This window comes from Phodopus roborovskii, unplaced genomic scaffold (assembly GCF_943737965.1).
Source record: "Phodopus roborovskii unplaced genomic scaffold, PHOROB, whole genome shotgun sequence".
NCBI lineage: Eukaryota > Metazoa > Chordata > Mammalia > Rodentia > Cricetidae > Phodopus > Phodopus roborovskii.
In genome coordinates this window covers 34,264,737-34,280,631 of record NW_026126447.1, presented here as the reverse complement: position 1 = coordinate 34,280,631, position 15,895 = coordinate 34,264,737, and the positions used below count along the sequence as shown (strand labels likewise).

General features: G+C 43.2%; 1 protein-coding gene across 1 annotated transcript in view; it reads right to left on the bottom strand.

The window, feature by feature from the left end:
* Pde4b (phosphodiesterase 4B) overlaps window positions 1–15,895 on the bottom strand; it is a 421,075-nt gene that overhangs the window by 26,877 nt on the left and 378,303 nt on the right. The window contains exon 7 of the mRNA XM_051188250.1: window positions 9,490–9,602. Coding sequence (XP_051044207.1) covers window positions 9,490–9,602 — 113 coding nt within the window. The remainder of the gene's footprint in view (window positions 1–9,489; window positions 9,603–15,895) is intronic.

Below are 15,895 nucleotides of genomic sequence, written 5' to 3'. Positions count from 1 at the left end.
CTGACACCTGGTAAAGAGGAAGTTGGAAATGCACTGTTGACCAACCAAACTTAGTAAAATTTTACTATGTCTTTTGTAATCTGTCCCTATTTTTTTTCCCCAATACTAAAATGAGTATATGGGTTATTTAGCAAGTTTCCCTCCAGTGTAATCTCCTTTTAAGTATTTTAGCTTTTGATTCAAGTCTTCTTTTTTTTTTTTATTCCAACAGCCTACACATCAAATGTATTTATTCAGTTGAGGATTTATGACTTTTCATTTCTTATACACTATATGCTGAGGACTGTCACCTTACTCTGTCACATCATATAATGTCTAGAAGTGGGTAGATAGCAAAAGAGCTGAAGTTAGGGTGTCAGGAACCCTTTAAACATGGAATAACTTCCTTTAATAAACATTATTATCAATACAATTAATTCTCCCTGAGTCAATTTATTTTCCTCCAGCATTCCTTCACTCTAAAAAATTGAATAATGCATAATTGCTTATTCACATTTAGTACAAGATAGTTAAATTCTTTACCTCAGAATTCTAAATTTAAATAATTAATAAACTCATCTTGAGGTACAGTGGGGAGTTTACAACAAACAATAAGCCTTTGTATTGTGAGTGAGAGTGGCCTGACTCAAAATACTTACAAGTATTAATAACATTGACACTGTTTATCAGTGGGCAGAGGCCAGTAGGACTGAACTAACTCCACTGTGGATGTAGGTAAGAGAACTCAAGAGTGGGGAGCTCAGTTGAGTCATGAGAGCTTCCCACTGAGTCATTAATTGGAAAGAGACACTGCAGGGGTAGGAAGAGGGTAACCTGGCATTCCCACCTTGAACTCAACTTGCTCAACTAGACACTCTGCCAAGCAGCTGGAAAAATTTACAGTCCGGTGACTTTTTCATCAGACTGTAAATCCCCCAGTTCGCTATCTTCAGTTCCCAACAGAAACAGACGAAAGGGAAAAATAAGGGTGATAACACTTGGATTTGAAATGAGACCCCCCCCCACCCCATCACAGCACCAAAATTCTCCCATCATCCTCTGACTCTGGAGAAGTCATCGAAACATAAAAATTACTTTCCACCAAGATTATACTTTGCATTTTTAAAGGTTTGGGGATTATATTAGATATTTAATCTTCACTTCTTATTGATAAGAAAATACATCTCATTTGTAAAATGTTTCCTCATCTGTAAAATGACTTCAAATAAATAGTATTTAATTAAAATACTCTATTTTTCTGAAAGTAACAGGAGCACACAAATGCAGTCCCACGCTACCATAGAACACAAATCGGGTTTCCCACATTTGGGGGAACAGCAAGGGTCTCTACATTCAGAGTGCAGTAAGTAAGCCTTACTGTGCTAACACAGCCAGGACTTTTTAAGTTCCCTCCGGACTCAAACTTGCAGGATCACACAGTCTAAAGCAACTGTGTGAAATAAAATGTATAGAACTTTGTTGTTATTTATTAAATTTCAGCATTTGTTGTCAGGTCAACAGTTAATTTACTTAGTCCTCTGTGTAGCACAGCCAATCTAATTCAACTGGAAAGATATTTTTACTTAGTGATAAATTTTCTTATTAGGGTATGAGATGCCAATAATTCTTGTGCTAAATCTACTTTTTTAATATTGATTTAATCTTTTTTTTTTTAACTTCTAGGTAGCTGTACTCTGATTTCACCTTCATAATTGTTCAAAGTTATAACATTTTACAGTCTTCTGAGCAAAGAAAGAGCAATGTGGTCTTGTAAGGTTCTTAATCAAAAATTTAAAATTTGCTATATTTGCAATTTAAAAGTTAGAAGATTAAAATAACTCCACTCTGAAAGTGAGTTTTACCTTAATAAACTTGTTACACTTCAACCTGGGAGGGCTTGAGGCTTCCAAAGCAGTCCATTCTAATTGTGATTGGTTTTGGAAGGGAACATATTGTGACTGCTGAGCAAAAAGAAGTGCATGCATGGCTCCTAACTTTGAACTCCGCTCCATAAATAAGCGAAGATCATCAGGTGCTTTCCAGAGCAGGCACACAGGAACAGAAGATTCACTATCGTCTTTGCTGAACGACTTAACAGTTCTTTCTTTGTGGAAGCAGTTGGCTACTTTAAAGTAAATCAAACAAAGGAAGTTACAGTAAAATCTCCCAGAGACTAAATAGTTTGGCACCAGCTGAGGGAAACATCACATGCCATAGGGCAATACAGAAAAGGGGCCGCTGGTAGGTCCCCTGTACAGGAAAGCACTGGTAACTGGCCTGATGCCACGAAGAATGAAACCCTACTGACCAGCATGAGTGTGAGCTGGCATCTTCTGGGAGGGTATTTTGGCTTCCATAACAGTAAATGATCTTTGCCTGCTGAACCCATTTCACCTAGACCTTAAATATTTTGGAAGAATTGCGTAAGAACAAGCCTCACCCCTGGCTTTTCTTCCATAGATAACAATGGCAGGGAACTTGGTGGGGCTGTGAGTCTGGGGAGGGTGTATGTTCAAAGATCAAACATGCAAAGGCAGGGAAGTATTTAAAACAAAAAAAAAAAAAAAAAAAAAAAAGGGAAAGGGAATGCTTATTCCATGACCATGCTCCAATGCGATATTTCAAGACTGCTATTTTAGTTCATAATTGACTACCTGCTATAGTGTTCTGTTGGCTGGTCAGAGTCACACAGAGGGGGAAATCCTACATTTAATTCCTTTTGAGAGATTTGTTCATTTATAAATCGTTCAAGAGAGTTAACTAAAAGACTGGGTGAATTAGTTCCAAATTCAGTGAAGGAACCAGTTCCCAGATAGACCAATGTAGAAATATTTAGATTAAGCAAAAACTACTATAAGTCACATTTATTTTTAGAGACCTAGGTTCCAAACACTTTGATTTGCTGAATTTTCATAAGACTAATTTCAGATACTGAGTCACACTCAAGAATATAACTCTATTCTATAATTTAAAGAAACAATAGAAGAGTAACTTAAAACAACAAGGAAAGAGAGAGTAATGAGACAATAAATAAAGACAGATCAGCTAAATCTTCCCTTTCATTTCTGAAGACAATAAAATAAGAAATCTGACTGAACCTGGGAGTTCCTCAGTCCCAGCACAAAGGCATACACTCTCTATTTTATACTCAAGCTACAAGCTTTGAAAAGGACACCCTAGTAGGTGAAGCTGCTGCTATCATTTGAATGACAATAAAGCCAAACCAATAGAATCCCCCTCTTCCCCAGCATTCTCTTTCCTATGGAAGAGAAAGGGGGGGGGGGGAGTTAGGCAGGGAACAAGGGAATTTGGAAGTAGATCACAGCTTTCAAAGACAATGTTACTATCTTATCTTAAGCTAAGTTGGGGGAAGCAAAGATAGCTGGAATTTTGTACACTAATTCACAAGAAGGAAAGGATGCCTGACATTGCTATTTCCATTTTCATGGGTTCTTAACGTACCAGTTTCCAGAACTATGGTGGTTTTCTTCCTTGCCTGTGCTACCCAGGCTGAGTCTGGAATTAACGGCTATGCCAGGGGTCAACAAGGTAGCTAACTAACTGAACATTAGAAATTTGAACCAGACCTAACCAACAAAGTTCTGTGGTAGAAGGATAAGCCCTCCCACCAAACACTACACAACTCACATTGAAGAATTGCTAAGTACCTCTCAACTTTCCCTTTTGGTAATTTGTCTCATTGGGATCCTGGCTCTGATCCCCAAGGCTCTCAGCAAGTCCAAAGCCTCATGAGTGGTGTTAGGGGGGACACTACCACTGAGCCATATCCCCAGAACCTGTGGTGTGTGCGTGTGTGTGTGTGTGCGCGCGCATGCGTGTGAGTATGTGGTGTGTGTGTGTGTGTGTATGTGTGGTGTGTGTGTATGTGTGGTGTGTGTGTGTGTATGTGGGTGTGTGTGCATGTGTGGTATGTGTGCATGTATGGTGTGTGTGTGTGTGTGTGTGTGTTGCACATGCGCATGTGTATAATCAGTGGTGGTTCATAGAGCCCATGCATGGTGGAAATCACTGTGCAAGTGAGGAGCTGCATTCTCAGCCATGGTGATTTCATTCATGTATGCTAATCAGGCAATTTCTACTAAATCCCACTTTACCCATCTGTAGACACTGCCTATTGCAGAGAGTCTCTGGATATTAAATATGGGGTAAAGGACTAAGCAGAGTGTCTACATGCAGCATCTATACCCGTGTGAGTACTGTGGCTGTCTACCATCAAAAAAATTCAAGGCCTGATGTAAGCCACAGAAACAATCTATTCCAATTACTTTGTTTCATAATAAGGAATTGAAAAGATTTAAACATGATTTAATTGCTCTGGAAAATATTCCCAGTAAAGGTCAAGCTAGAATTTAAACTTGTGGCTTATATTCAAATTCTTTCACTTTACTCACTGTCTCTGTACTTCACACAAAGCTTTAAAGGGACAAGACTGGGTCAAAAAATGCATGCTTCCCCTGCTGCCTGTCAGAACTGATTTTCATTGTAGTCTGTCCTCTAAATCAAGATCATCCCTAGCATATGTCAGGACAATGCTAAAGGCCTAAATGCTTAAAAATATAAAGTGAGCTATCTCCTAAACTTGTAACCTGACAGTCCATCACAGTCAGGAAGGGCATCTAGAACCAAAACCCTTTCAACTCTGCCCCATACCTGGCCCTGTGCTTGTCTGATCACTGGGTCCTTGCAGGCAAACTTGGGTGAGGCCTCTGTCACAGCCTGCATATCCAAGCTCCCACACACTTTCTCCCCAGTTCTGTGCTGCTGCCTCGTGGCTGTCCCTGGGGCCTCGGCCTGTGTGACTCTGTAAAAGCACATCTACACACAGCCTGGGAAGAGGGTTTAGAGCCCTTTGGACAAAAAATGAGAAATTTGGCCAGAGGCTCAGTAAGGTCTGGAAGGGATCACACATGTCTGATCAAGCCTCTTCTGTTTAGATGAAGAATGTACTAGAGATTCCTTAAAGCCTAGGAACCCACAGAAGGTCCCTGTGTTAAGGAAAGCCCCTCTCTCACCCTCTCACCATCATCACTGATTAATCCTTCAACAACCAGCTTCCCTTTGACCGACAGAGTTCTAGATAAATCTTTTGACCATTAAGATCCATTTCCCTTCAGTTCTGTTAGCTCCAGCATTTCCCATAGTTATTGATTGATTGTTCAGTAGTACAGAAAGTGACTCACTCAACATTATAGCAATTGGCTTGCCTTGGTCATGACCACCTTCCATTGTGAGACATTCTGGTTTCCTAGTAGCCCCAAGCTGGTAGAATTGAGTGACTTTATTCCTTCCCTCCCTCCTTCCTTCTTTCCCTACCTTCCCCTCCTGCCAAGAGCCCAGGCAACTAGTTGGTGTAGGGCCCTGTAGAGCTGGAAAAATAAACCTGTGTAGCTAGAAGGACTACTTCTCCAGTGATGGTATCTATATGTGATTCTAGGATGCCTCAAGAAAGTAACATTTATCTCCTATTCCCAGCTGGTGAGGTTCCTTAGCAAACAGTCACTGAAGTGCTCTATCTTTACTCTTCATTCCAAAGAAGCATTGGTACCCAAGACTGCACTTCCCAATTTCAGAACATCCATTTTTACCATCTGGGTCCAAGTCTGTCTCAGGCAAAGCTGCTAGAGAAAGAAAAGGTCCCAGCGGGGCCTGGGGTCTGTGGTTAAACAATTTGAACGTAGCTGTAGTTGAATACCAAACATATTATATATGCTTGTCTTCTGACACTCACCATGCCAGGTACTAATATGCCCTGTGATTCTTTTCACCTGAATCCTAGATCAGAGACTGTGCTTCTCAGTCCAAAAGGGGAAGGAACAACTCCTACTGCTCCCCAGTCCGGCCCCACCTCCCTAGGGTTGTTCTGGCCTGTCCTTCCTCAGCCACTGTTGTTGCAACCCTGTACTTTTCTGACTTCGTCTGTCAGGAAGGCGGCAGGAAATTCTAGTCACCCTCACAGCAGCTGTGCCATTCCTCCTATCCTCCTCTGATGACGCGGGTTGGCTTTGGTGACAGGAGGTCAGGAACTGAGCCATAGTGAAGGTCAGGAAAGAGAGGTCACTGTTTATGCTGCACTCAGGCTGGGGATCCCGGTGGGGCTGTTTGCTTTCTTCCTTTCTATACTGTTTCTCTTTCCGTTCCTCTTTTTGGGCAGAGCCCAGGCATCCTGTTTTCAAAACATCAGGCTGTTTTTCGGCAGATGAACTCACCGCTCTGATGCGTTTTGCCGAAGTGTGAGACAATTCTTCCAGGTGAGGGGGTGACAAAGGTTGGCAGATATCAGTTAATGAGCAAATCTAAAAGGGAAGGGCTCTGACATGGCTAACCTAACTTGGACTGCTCACTGAGGAGTCCATGCATTCTCCCCACATCAGAAAGCACGGCTGTGTCCTCCTTCCAAGCTCTTGCTTACCTGTCCCCGACTTTTTGCCAATTGTATTTTACTACTTTTTAACTCTGAGAAAATGTTCTCTAACAATAACTCATCTAGCTTTAGGTTTCTGAGCCTGTTGCTAGTATTTAGGGATCAAGAAAACTGTTTTAGTTAGGCATCTGAGCAGTTCATCCACTCTCCGTACAAGCATAGGGAAAGCTGCACGTCTGAATCACTCCTTCTCTTTAGGCCACAAATGGGTCAGGGAAAATCACAAATAAGTCATAAATAAAAACAAGAAAGTGTCACCCTGGCCAGATACAAGAATCCCTAAAGTCTGCTTGCTTTCCCTCTACAGAACAGACAACTCTCCACCTTTCCCCATGCGCACAGACTGGCGGCCCCCATGTTACCCAGTCACACTCCCTTCACAGGACAGTGGCTCTACCATCTGCACTCTGAAGTAAGTTCCAACTCTGTGAACAAAGGCCTTTGGGTCAGCTCTGAAGCCTAAGTATGGACACAGATTTGGTTTTGCAACAATGTAGTAGATCTTGGTAAGTGATCACCCACTGGATTCTTACAACTTGCCAGGGACACTTTACTAAAAGCTTTGGGTACACTAACCCTGGTGAGGCGAGGCCCACTTTTATATTGTAAAACTGAATCTTCAGGCAGCTAAGTAAGCCAGCTCACATAAAATAGCTAGTAAGGGAGATGGACAGAATTGAAACCATGCTTCTCCGAATCCAAAGCTCTTCATGTTTTCCTACCTCCTGTAAAGCATATGTACACTCCCAGTTTTGTTGTGGCTCCTTTGTTCAGTGACAGTAAGCAAAATATGGCCAAATCTGGCTACTTAGTGATAACTAAGAGTAATTTCCAAAGAGCCGCTTATACAGAAGTCTCCGATAATTTCGGCACTTAAATTTTAACGTGGAGTATTCATTTTATTGTGTATCGTTTCGTCTCACTTTTCCAGATAATATCGATAAACTCTTTTCTGGTGGTCACTCTATATTCTTGTGTTGTTAGTATACAAGCCACCCTGCTTGTCCTTGGGCCTGGCGTCACCCAAGACTGAATGGGATGAATCAATGAGCTGAGGGAAGAGACCTTTTTAACCCAGCATTCTCTCCCTCACTCACTGGATGGTGGCTATGCCCTGCCACCTTTTCACCAGGGACCTAGCCAATAGGCTAAGGCAGAAAGCTTCTGTTTTAGTTAATGAACTGTGTGTGGCCTCTCTTTAGAGTTAGCTCTGTTCAAATTTCATTGCTTCCTGCATGGGACCTCGGGAAGTGCCAGGATTCTCTGGTCTCAACACAGACCTCCTTTCATATTTAACGATACATTGTTAATAACTTTACAAGACAGTGAACAAGACCAGCACTCTAGACTCACACTAGATATGAAAACTCATGGCAATATGCACATTCTTTAGGACTGTTCTTTTCCCTATCTGGCTAGTCCCCTGCTTTGTCTTGGTGACTCCAGAAGCTGAAGTCCTTGATGATGAAAACTCCTAAAAAGATCACCCTGGAATTTCGGATCCACAGGTTGCGTCAGATGTCACAGAGTAAGAGACAACAGGACATCTTGCCGATGCTGTGGAGCGGGCAACGTCTGTGTGAAACAGTCTGTGTAAATCCTAGAGTGATTTGGAGAAGTTTCACAGTGAAGCCCCCAGCATGGGGAAGGGAAGTGGTTGGGTTTTACACCAACCCGGAAAGTCCCTGCTAACAGGGAGCCTGAGAGAAGTCAGAAAATATTAGTTAAAACCCCAGTGTGTCCTGTTTCTTCATTCCCCACCAAGTGGAACTCTGAGCTAAAATTTCAGAAGGGGCTCATTTCTGCTCCTTCTGTTACGGATCGGTTCATGAGAGAGTAAGAAGGACCCCAGCAGCACACACACACACACACACACACACACACACACACACACACACACACCAGCATCTCCTAAGTATTCCCTACTTCCTCTGCCATGATGCTCTGAAGAGGAGCCAGCAAGCTCTGCTCCAAAGGATGCTTTTTACCCAGGAAACAGAAAGGAAAGTGCTATCAGGGATGCACCCTGGCCTGGAAGGATAGGTGTGGTACAAAGCTACTTTTAGCCTCAGAAATGTAAGACAATAGCAAACACCTCAAGCCAGAGTTGTAGGGGGCCTTGAAGGTGAAGTCCATGACATGCAATGTCCAGGCTTTCCCTCCAAGTACATGAATGTAGATACATACACATATAACTTCATAACGTGTACCACAGACATGCTCACACACACCTGCACACACACAGACAAGCACCTGCATATACACACCTGCACACACATACACACATAGTTAAAATTCTGCATCAAAACATGTAAACAAGCAGAAAAAAAAACCTAGCAGAAAAACAACCCTCACTATATAATGTCAATAAATTAGCACTCTGTGTCCAGATGTTAATTAAACAAATGAGATAATGACAGATAATTAAAGCTCCTCAACACTAAGTTTTGTTTTGCTTTTGTAAATAAATCGTTTTTTACCCCCACTATGGATTTTAATTTTAAGTGATTTCACCTTTAAAATTAGAAAAAAACAAAACGAAACTCAACTTTCTGTGGTAGAAAAAAATACATTCTTTCTTTCTTTTTCTTCTTTTAATCTCAAGCAGTGTCAGCATCACAAAGGAAGTATTATAAATCCCCAAATGCCCTTATTCCCAGCAAGGATTTGTCAGCCTGGAAGGTAATCTGTTTTCTCTTTAAAAAGTGGTGGACCAACTTTTGTGTCAAACACGTGTACGCTGCACTGATCAAAACGTTGCAAGTCCAGCCCTCTGCCAGGTGATCTGATGAAGATTTCAGTTTTCTACTAACTGTTTAAAAACAAAAGGCATCAACATTTGTAAAAAATGATCTGGCAGCTACGCAGATGTCTCTCACTTAGATCCGATACTGTGCGGGTTCAGAGATTTACTTTTCGGCATTAACACGGCTTAAGAAATTTCAGTTGACTGTGGTCCCAGGGCACAAGCAAAGAAAGGGTGTCACTTCGACAAAGTCTGGGACAGATCAACAGACAGGCTGCAGTCTGGGGCTTCAGTTGTAGTTTAGAGAAAGGGGTGTCCTTACCTTGTTTGAAGCCATCTCGCTGACAGAGCGGTAGGTCTGGATGGTCTCTAGCTGGTCTAAACACCAGTCTAGTTCCTCCAGTGTCTCCATTGCTAGTTTCTGATATGATTCTTCTGCAAACAAACACACAGACAGGTAGTTAGGCTGCAGCGGCTGCAGGCTGGCCATAGCCGAGTCTCCTCCGCCTCGGCTGCTCCCGGCGCCACTGACGGTGCCCCCTTGCTCCTTCATTGTTTGCTTGCCGACTCTTTGCTTCCAAGCTCTCTCTCTGGTGCTCTGCCCGGGGGGGGGGGGGGTGGTTGGTGCCAAGTTTTCACCCCCTCGCCGGAATGAGGTGTCAGTGATCTACCAAGAAACTTCCTCAGAGGAAGAAGGCGGGAACCTGCGCCCAGACGCTCATCTGCATAACTGAGCCCTAAAACTCAAGGCTGAACAGAGTTTTCTCAGGCTGCCTCTGCCTTAGTCATCCCGGGGCTCTGTGGGGTGTGTGATGTCATTTCTGAGTGTTTGCAGTCTGGAGGAGAAATGAGGAAGGCTTTCCCCTCATTTTGCTTTGCTTCTAGGTGAAACCGGCTCGTTATAGCCATGTGTGGGCAACAGTTTGACCATGCTGTTCCCAGGCAGGGCACTCATTCATTCTGGGGGAAATGCTTCAATTGGGTCCCTTTAGACTCAGCAACACTGACCCACCCAGGACAAGTCCGAGGCATAGGCTATTCCTTTCTCTTCGTGGATCCTCTCCCTAACCTAGAGGTAAAATGAGGTCTCCCTGATGATAAGACTCCAGTCTAGAGAAACTGTCTGGAGTTTTACGCGAACACGTTTATTGGCCTGGGAGTCTTGTGGCTCTTGTTATAATAAACAAAGCCAAGACTTCCCTTGGGTAGTGCCAGGGTCACAGAGAAACTCTGAACCGGATTTTCAGGTGGAGCCAGATGTGCACTTTTCCTTTGTATTGATGCTAGGGGGTCTCCTTTGTTGCTATCTGGAAAATTTTCAAAGTGTTACTTACCAAAACAAAACAAAACAAAACAAAACACCAACCAACCAAACAAACAAACAAAAATCCCAACTTCACGAATAAAACAAAACAAGAAACCAATAGTGTGTTCGAGAGCACACATCTGGCTGTGATTGGAACACTCTTCTTTTTCACCCCCAGGGCATGGCATTCTGTAGCCAAAGTTTGTGGGTCTCGATAAATATTTCAGGCTATTGACTTAAGACGTAGGTTAATAAACACCAAATTCATGTTATAATTTTAGATGAATTAATGAAGCTTCAGATACATAAAGCAGGCAGACTGATTCTCCACACACAAGTGAGAGGACCAGCAACAACTAATCACACATTTCAGAACACAAGCATACAACAGGCACTGATAAGATGCAGCGTCCCCGCCTGCTTCAGAACGCTTACAGTAGCTTTAAACATGTTTATGAAGAAGCCCTTGTGAGATCACACAGCCTTTCATTATCACACGAAGAATTTTATGTGTGTTGCATCAAATATCTGGCACAGAAAGAAAGGGCTGGAGTTTGATTCTAGGGAACTGGGGTGGCCTGTCCACAAATGCACACTTCACAGAATCGGCCATTTGTTTATCCTCGCAGTGTGCACACACTTCAGGGAAAAGAAGGGTTAAAACTCAACATCCTGTATGTCATACTCAAAAACCCACAAAACCACCGGAGGTGACTCCCTCCATCTTCTTTTCCACACTTCTCGGGGTGCAGACAATAATTTAGGTGTTATTCAATGAAACTCATTTTAAGCCGGACTTGCACATACCTTGACTCTCCTCTTCATCTTTGCAAGGCTGCCTCAACTCCAAGATTCTCCTCTCTCTAATGTGTCCCGCAGCACCCCTTCCTTCCCAGTTTTCTAAGGGGAGCGCTTCTTCAACAAAGCTTTGCCTGAACCCTTGCACCCAGCCCACCCCCACCCCTGCCTTCCTCCCCAGCTGCTTGGGCTCCACCGCCTTGGTGTATTCCACATCACCACCTGCAGCCTCTGTAACTGGGGCCAGGCATTCAGCAGGCCGGCCAGAAGGGGAGGGGCTTGTTCAGAGCTGTCAGAAGCAGCAGATATGCAAAATGAAGAAAAGGGGATCTGATTTCCACTCCAGCTTCACACAGGAAATACAGATGTATGCTTGCAGAAGCGCTGAAAAGGGGGACTCTTTCCAGAGGTGTACCCCAGTACCTGATTGCTGCAAGTGGTGCAGACACAGCCTTGCTACCATCAGGGTGAACTGTAATGTGTGTGCTTGCCTGACAGACCCTAGAGCATCTTGCTCCTGTAACATTAGGCTAACCACAATATATATGTTTTTTAAGCAGACTATTTCATCTTGAGATTCTGTTAGATTGGTCACTTTCCAAATTCTTTTCCCCTCATAATAACTGCTTATTTATTAAAATACTTTTATAATTCTTTCATAAGTTCATACATAGTCTCCTTACACATATTTTCCAAATCCTTATCCCATAGTCAAGATTTCATGCCCCACTTATCACAGCTAAGGCAGAGGGCACAGACACAAGCAGGAGGAAGGGATGTTCTAACAGGTGCTACACAGGGTTGTAACTAGGAAAATGGCAAGTGAAGCTTAGCCCTGGCCTCCACCTTGTGGCTTTTTAGTCCTGGAACCACGGCCAAGTGTTTGGGATGCAGCAGACACCCAGGTGATGCCAGTCCAGATGGAGATGAAATGCTCGGGCAAGCTGCTTGCACAGCCTTGGGCACTGGTGAGGTACAACAGCTCACATTCAATGTGGTGGGAAAGCACCAACCCTGCAGGGAGAATCAGGCAGGCTGGCTTTCTCTTTGAACATTTACTGTGTGATCTTAGACTCCCATCCCCTACAACTGTAAAAGGAAAATGCATATTCAAACTACAAAGAGAAAAGCTGAAAGGACATATGTAGTGTTTAGCAAAGAAGCCAGTGTTCAGTAGGTAGGTGAGCAGTATGGAGGAGCAGTTAGTACTGGCAAGAAAAGAAACCCAAAGGCCCAGAACCAGGCAGGATGAGAGTGTGAGGAGACAGCAAGTTAGCAGAACTGCACGTTCAGTGAGAGCTTTTTTAGTAAAGGTCTGCAGAGCACTTTTGCAGGGCCTGGAACAAAATGAAAGTGCAAGGCTTCTGGACTAAACCCAGGAAAGATAACTGGTGGAAGAGCTAGCACACAGAGTTTTTTCCTTCTCTCTGCATTATTTGTCATTGTCCCCATGAAGTTCTTATTTTAAAAGACTTTCAGACAGACAGAGAAGCTGCAAAGATAATAAGAGTCCCTACACTCTATTTTTTGTTTGTTTGTGTTTTGTTTTTCAAGATAGGGTTTCTCTGTGGCTTTGGAGTCCTGGAACTAGCTCTTGTAGACCAGGTTGGTCTCGAACTCACAGAGATCTGCCTGCCTCTGCGTCCCCAGTGGTGGGGTTAAAGGTGAATGCAACCACTGCCCAGCTTGAGTCTCTATACTCTTGTATCCTGCTTTCCACATTGCTAACTAATGTTTTACATTATTGTAGTACCTTTGCCTCAGTGAGTGACTTGGTGAAATTCACTTGACATCATGTTCTTTCAGGCATAGGAATACCATAAAGGGAGAAAAACCCTCCAGGGGACTTGGGGTGCTGTTTCCTATGACTGAGAGTGTGTATAGAGCTCACCAGCTACTGGCACCCCCTCCTGCAGCAGCCAGATGGCTGTGCTTTGTCTGGCCTAGGGAAAGCAAGGCAAATATTTTTCCTTATTACAAGTGTTGGGCAAGGGGGTTTCCAGTGTCTTACTTCACAGCATAAGCACACGGCCAGGCCCCGTTTGGTTTCCAGTGGAGCCCTAAGGGTACTGCTAATCCTTCACTGAGCCTGGCTGGATATCTAGGTCAGAGGTTGTGGTGGTAACAAAAAATGGTCATTTGGGAAGAGGGAACCTTAATTGAGATGTGCCCATCAGATTGCCTGTTGGCAAGTCTGTGGGGGCATTTTCTCTATTCACAATTGATGTTGAGTGGGCCACCCAGCTGTGATAGGTGGTCCAGCATTATGTAAAAAGGAAGCTGAGATAGTTGTGGGGAACAAGCCAGTCAGCAGCATTCTACCATGCTCTGCTTGAGCGCTTGAGTCCAGATTCCTTCCACACTGCAGTTCCCATCTTGAAGTCCCTCAGTGATGGACTGTTATCAATTATAGCCAAATAAACCCTTTCCTCCCCAATCAATCAGCTTTGGGCCATGGCCTTTATCACGGCAGTAAAAAGCTTACTGGAACAATGATAAACAAGAGGTTTGTTTCATAGAGACAGAGGCTCTGTTTACCATCGTGTACCCTTGCCAACTCAGAACATAGCTCTTACCTATGTTCTACCTTATGACTTTGCATATCATACTCCCCCAACTCAAATCCTTCTTGTGCCTGTACCCAGCCTCTGCTGGAGATGGAGGGAAGCAGTAGTCATGAGTGGTGATGGGAAGATGGAGGGTGGATGGTTTCTGGGATGCCAGGGATCAAAGCAAGAGAGTGGAGAGCTTCCCTGCCCAATGACTTGGCGCCATGTTTAATCCTCAGCACTGCAAAGAGCAACCAAGCAAATAAACCAAGCACACCTAGCAAACAAGAAAAGTATTCAAGAATCTGTCCAAGTAGCCAACTTCATTTGCAAAACACAAGTTCCTAGATAAACTATGAGCTCTGAGGCAGCCAATATGGGCTCTTCTAAACACAGGGCTCTATGCAAGTACACAAATTCTATTTCCAGAAGGCTGTCTCTGCTCCTGTCATGCATAAGATGGTCCTGAAGAGAGCAATGCTGTCATCACAGAAATAAGTGTCAAGGGAATAAGAACACGGACTTGCAACCATGAATGGTGGTATCATGGAGCCTAGCATTCAAAGAGAAGCCACAGAGAAAGCCAAACTTCTTCCTTTCCATTCCTCTAAGAGTGGCCCGGGAAGCTTTCCTTCCTTCAATAGGAAGGCAGGCAGTATCGTATTTGGTGAATGAGCTAAAATTATAATTAATATTAATCCTGTAATGATATGTTGTATTCAAATAGTCCTTGTCTCAAAGGAACTCCACAGGGTTCATTAATCCTTGTAACACCTCTGTGTGACAGATAGGCAAGAGGGTATGATTGATTTATATTAAGGCTCAAGCCAAGGATAAAGTTGGCAGTTGAACCATCAGAGTCAATAGTGCCTTCCAGATTCCTGGCAGGATTGCATTTTACTCTATGCTAAAGAGAACTCAGCTTAGAGCTGAGAAGCAACCATGTTCCTGAAAACGCTGCATTTAAAGTCACATCTCACCATGTCTTTTCTACTTAAAATTGCACAATTGCTTTCCTAAATGTTGTCAGTCCCGAGTCTCCTCTTCCCTTTTCCGTCCATCTAACAGAGCTCTCAGCAGAGGGAGGCTGTGCAATACTTCCTCAGAAGCCTGGTATAACTCTCACATTCATCTTCTACAGTGGCTGACCTCAGGCCACTTACCCAAGCTCAGCAAATCTAAACTTCTTCACATGTAAAGTGAGGTCAAGATAACTATCTTGCTCTCAGTGGAATGTATACAAAACAGGCAATAAGCTTTTAGTTATGAGATATGTCATGCAAAAATATCCTTTTTGTTATAAATGGGATGCAGGTGCATTGCAGAAAATTAGAAAATGGCAGAGGAGTAAACCTTGACATGATATAAGTCTCAGTGGTAGACCCTGTTGTTAATATTGTAATACAAACTTTTATATTTATGTCTATGTATTTACACACAAATGTATATAAATGTAGTAAAATCACAATGTACACTGCCGAGTAATCTTTCTTTTACTCAGTCAATGCTCTCTCCTCCACCCCCCCATTTTAATAAATTTTTCATTTATTTATTATTTTGTATCTTTTCATTCTAATCCAGTAGCAGCACACACACACACACACACACACACACACACACACACACACACGGCACATGTGTGTCGTGTGTGTGTGTGTGTGTATGTGCCGTGTGTGTGTGTGTGTGTGTGTGTGTGTGTGTGTGTGTGTGTGTATATAATAGAAGGACAGACCCAAAGAAAGATCATGGTGGGAAAGGGCAATTAGAAACCTCTGAGAAGTTACATGCAGTCAGCTACTCCCAGTCAGAAAACATTGCAATAGATATGAACACTTATGAAGCCAGTGATCTGGTTGGCAGTAGACCTTGGGCTCCCTAAAAACTGGCCTGGCACTCTAGGACATCTCTATGTGATTTATTAACCTCTGATTTCATGGATGAAAGGGACAGAGACTCCATTACAACACTGATACTGTCTAAATTGAAACTTACCACTCAATACAAATGAGGAAGTTGGAGTTCAGAAAGGTGAATGCCCTGCCCCCAAAAATACACGTGATTAGGAAGTGAAAACA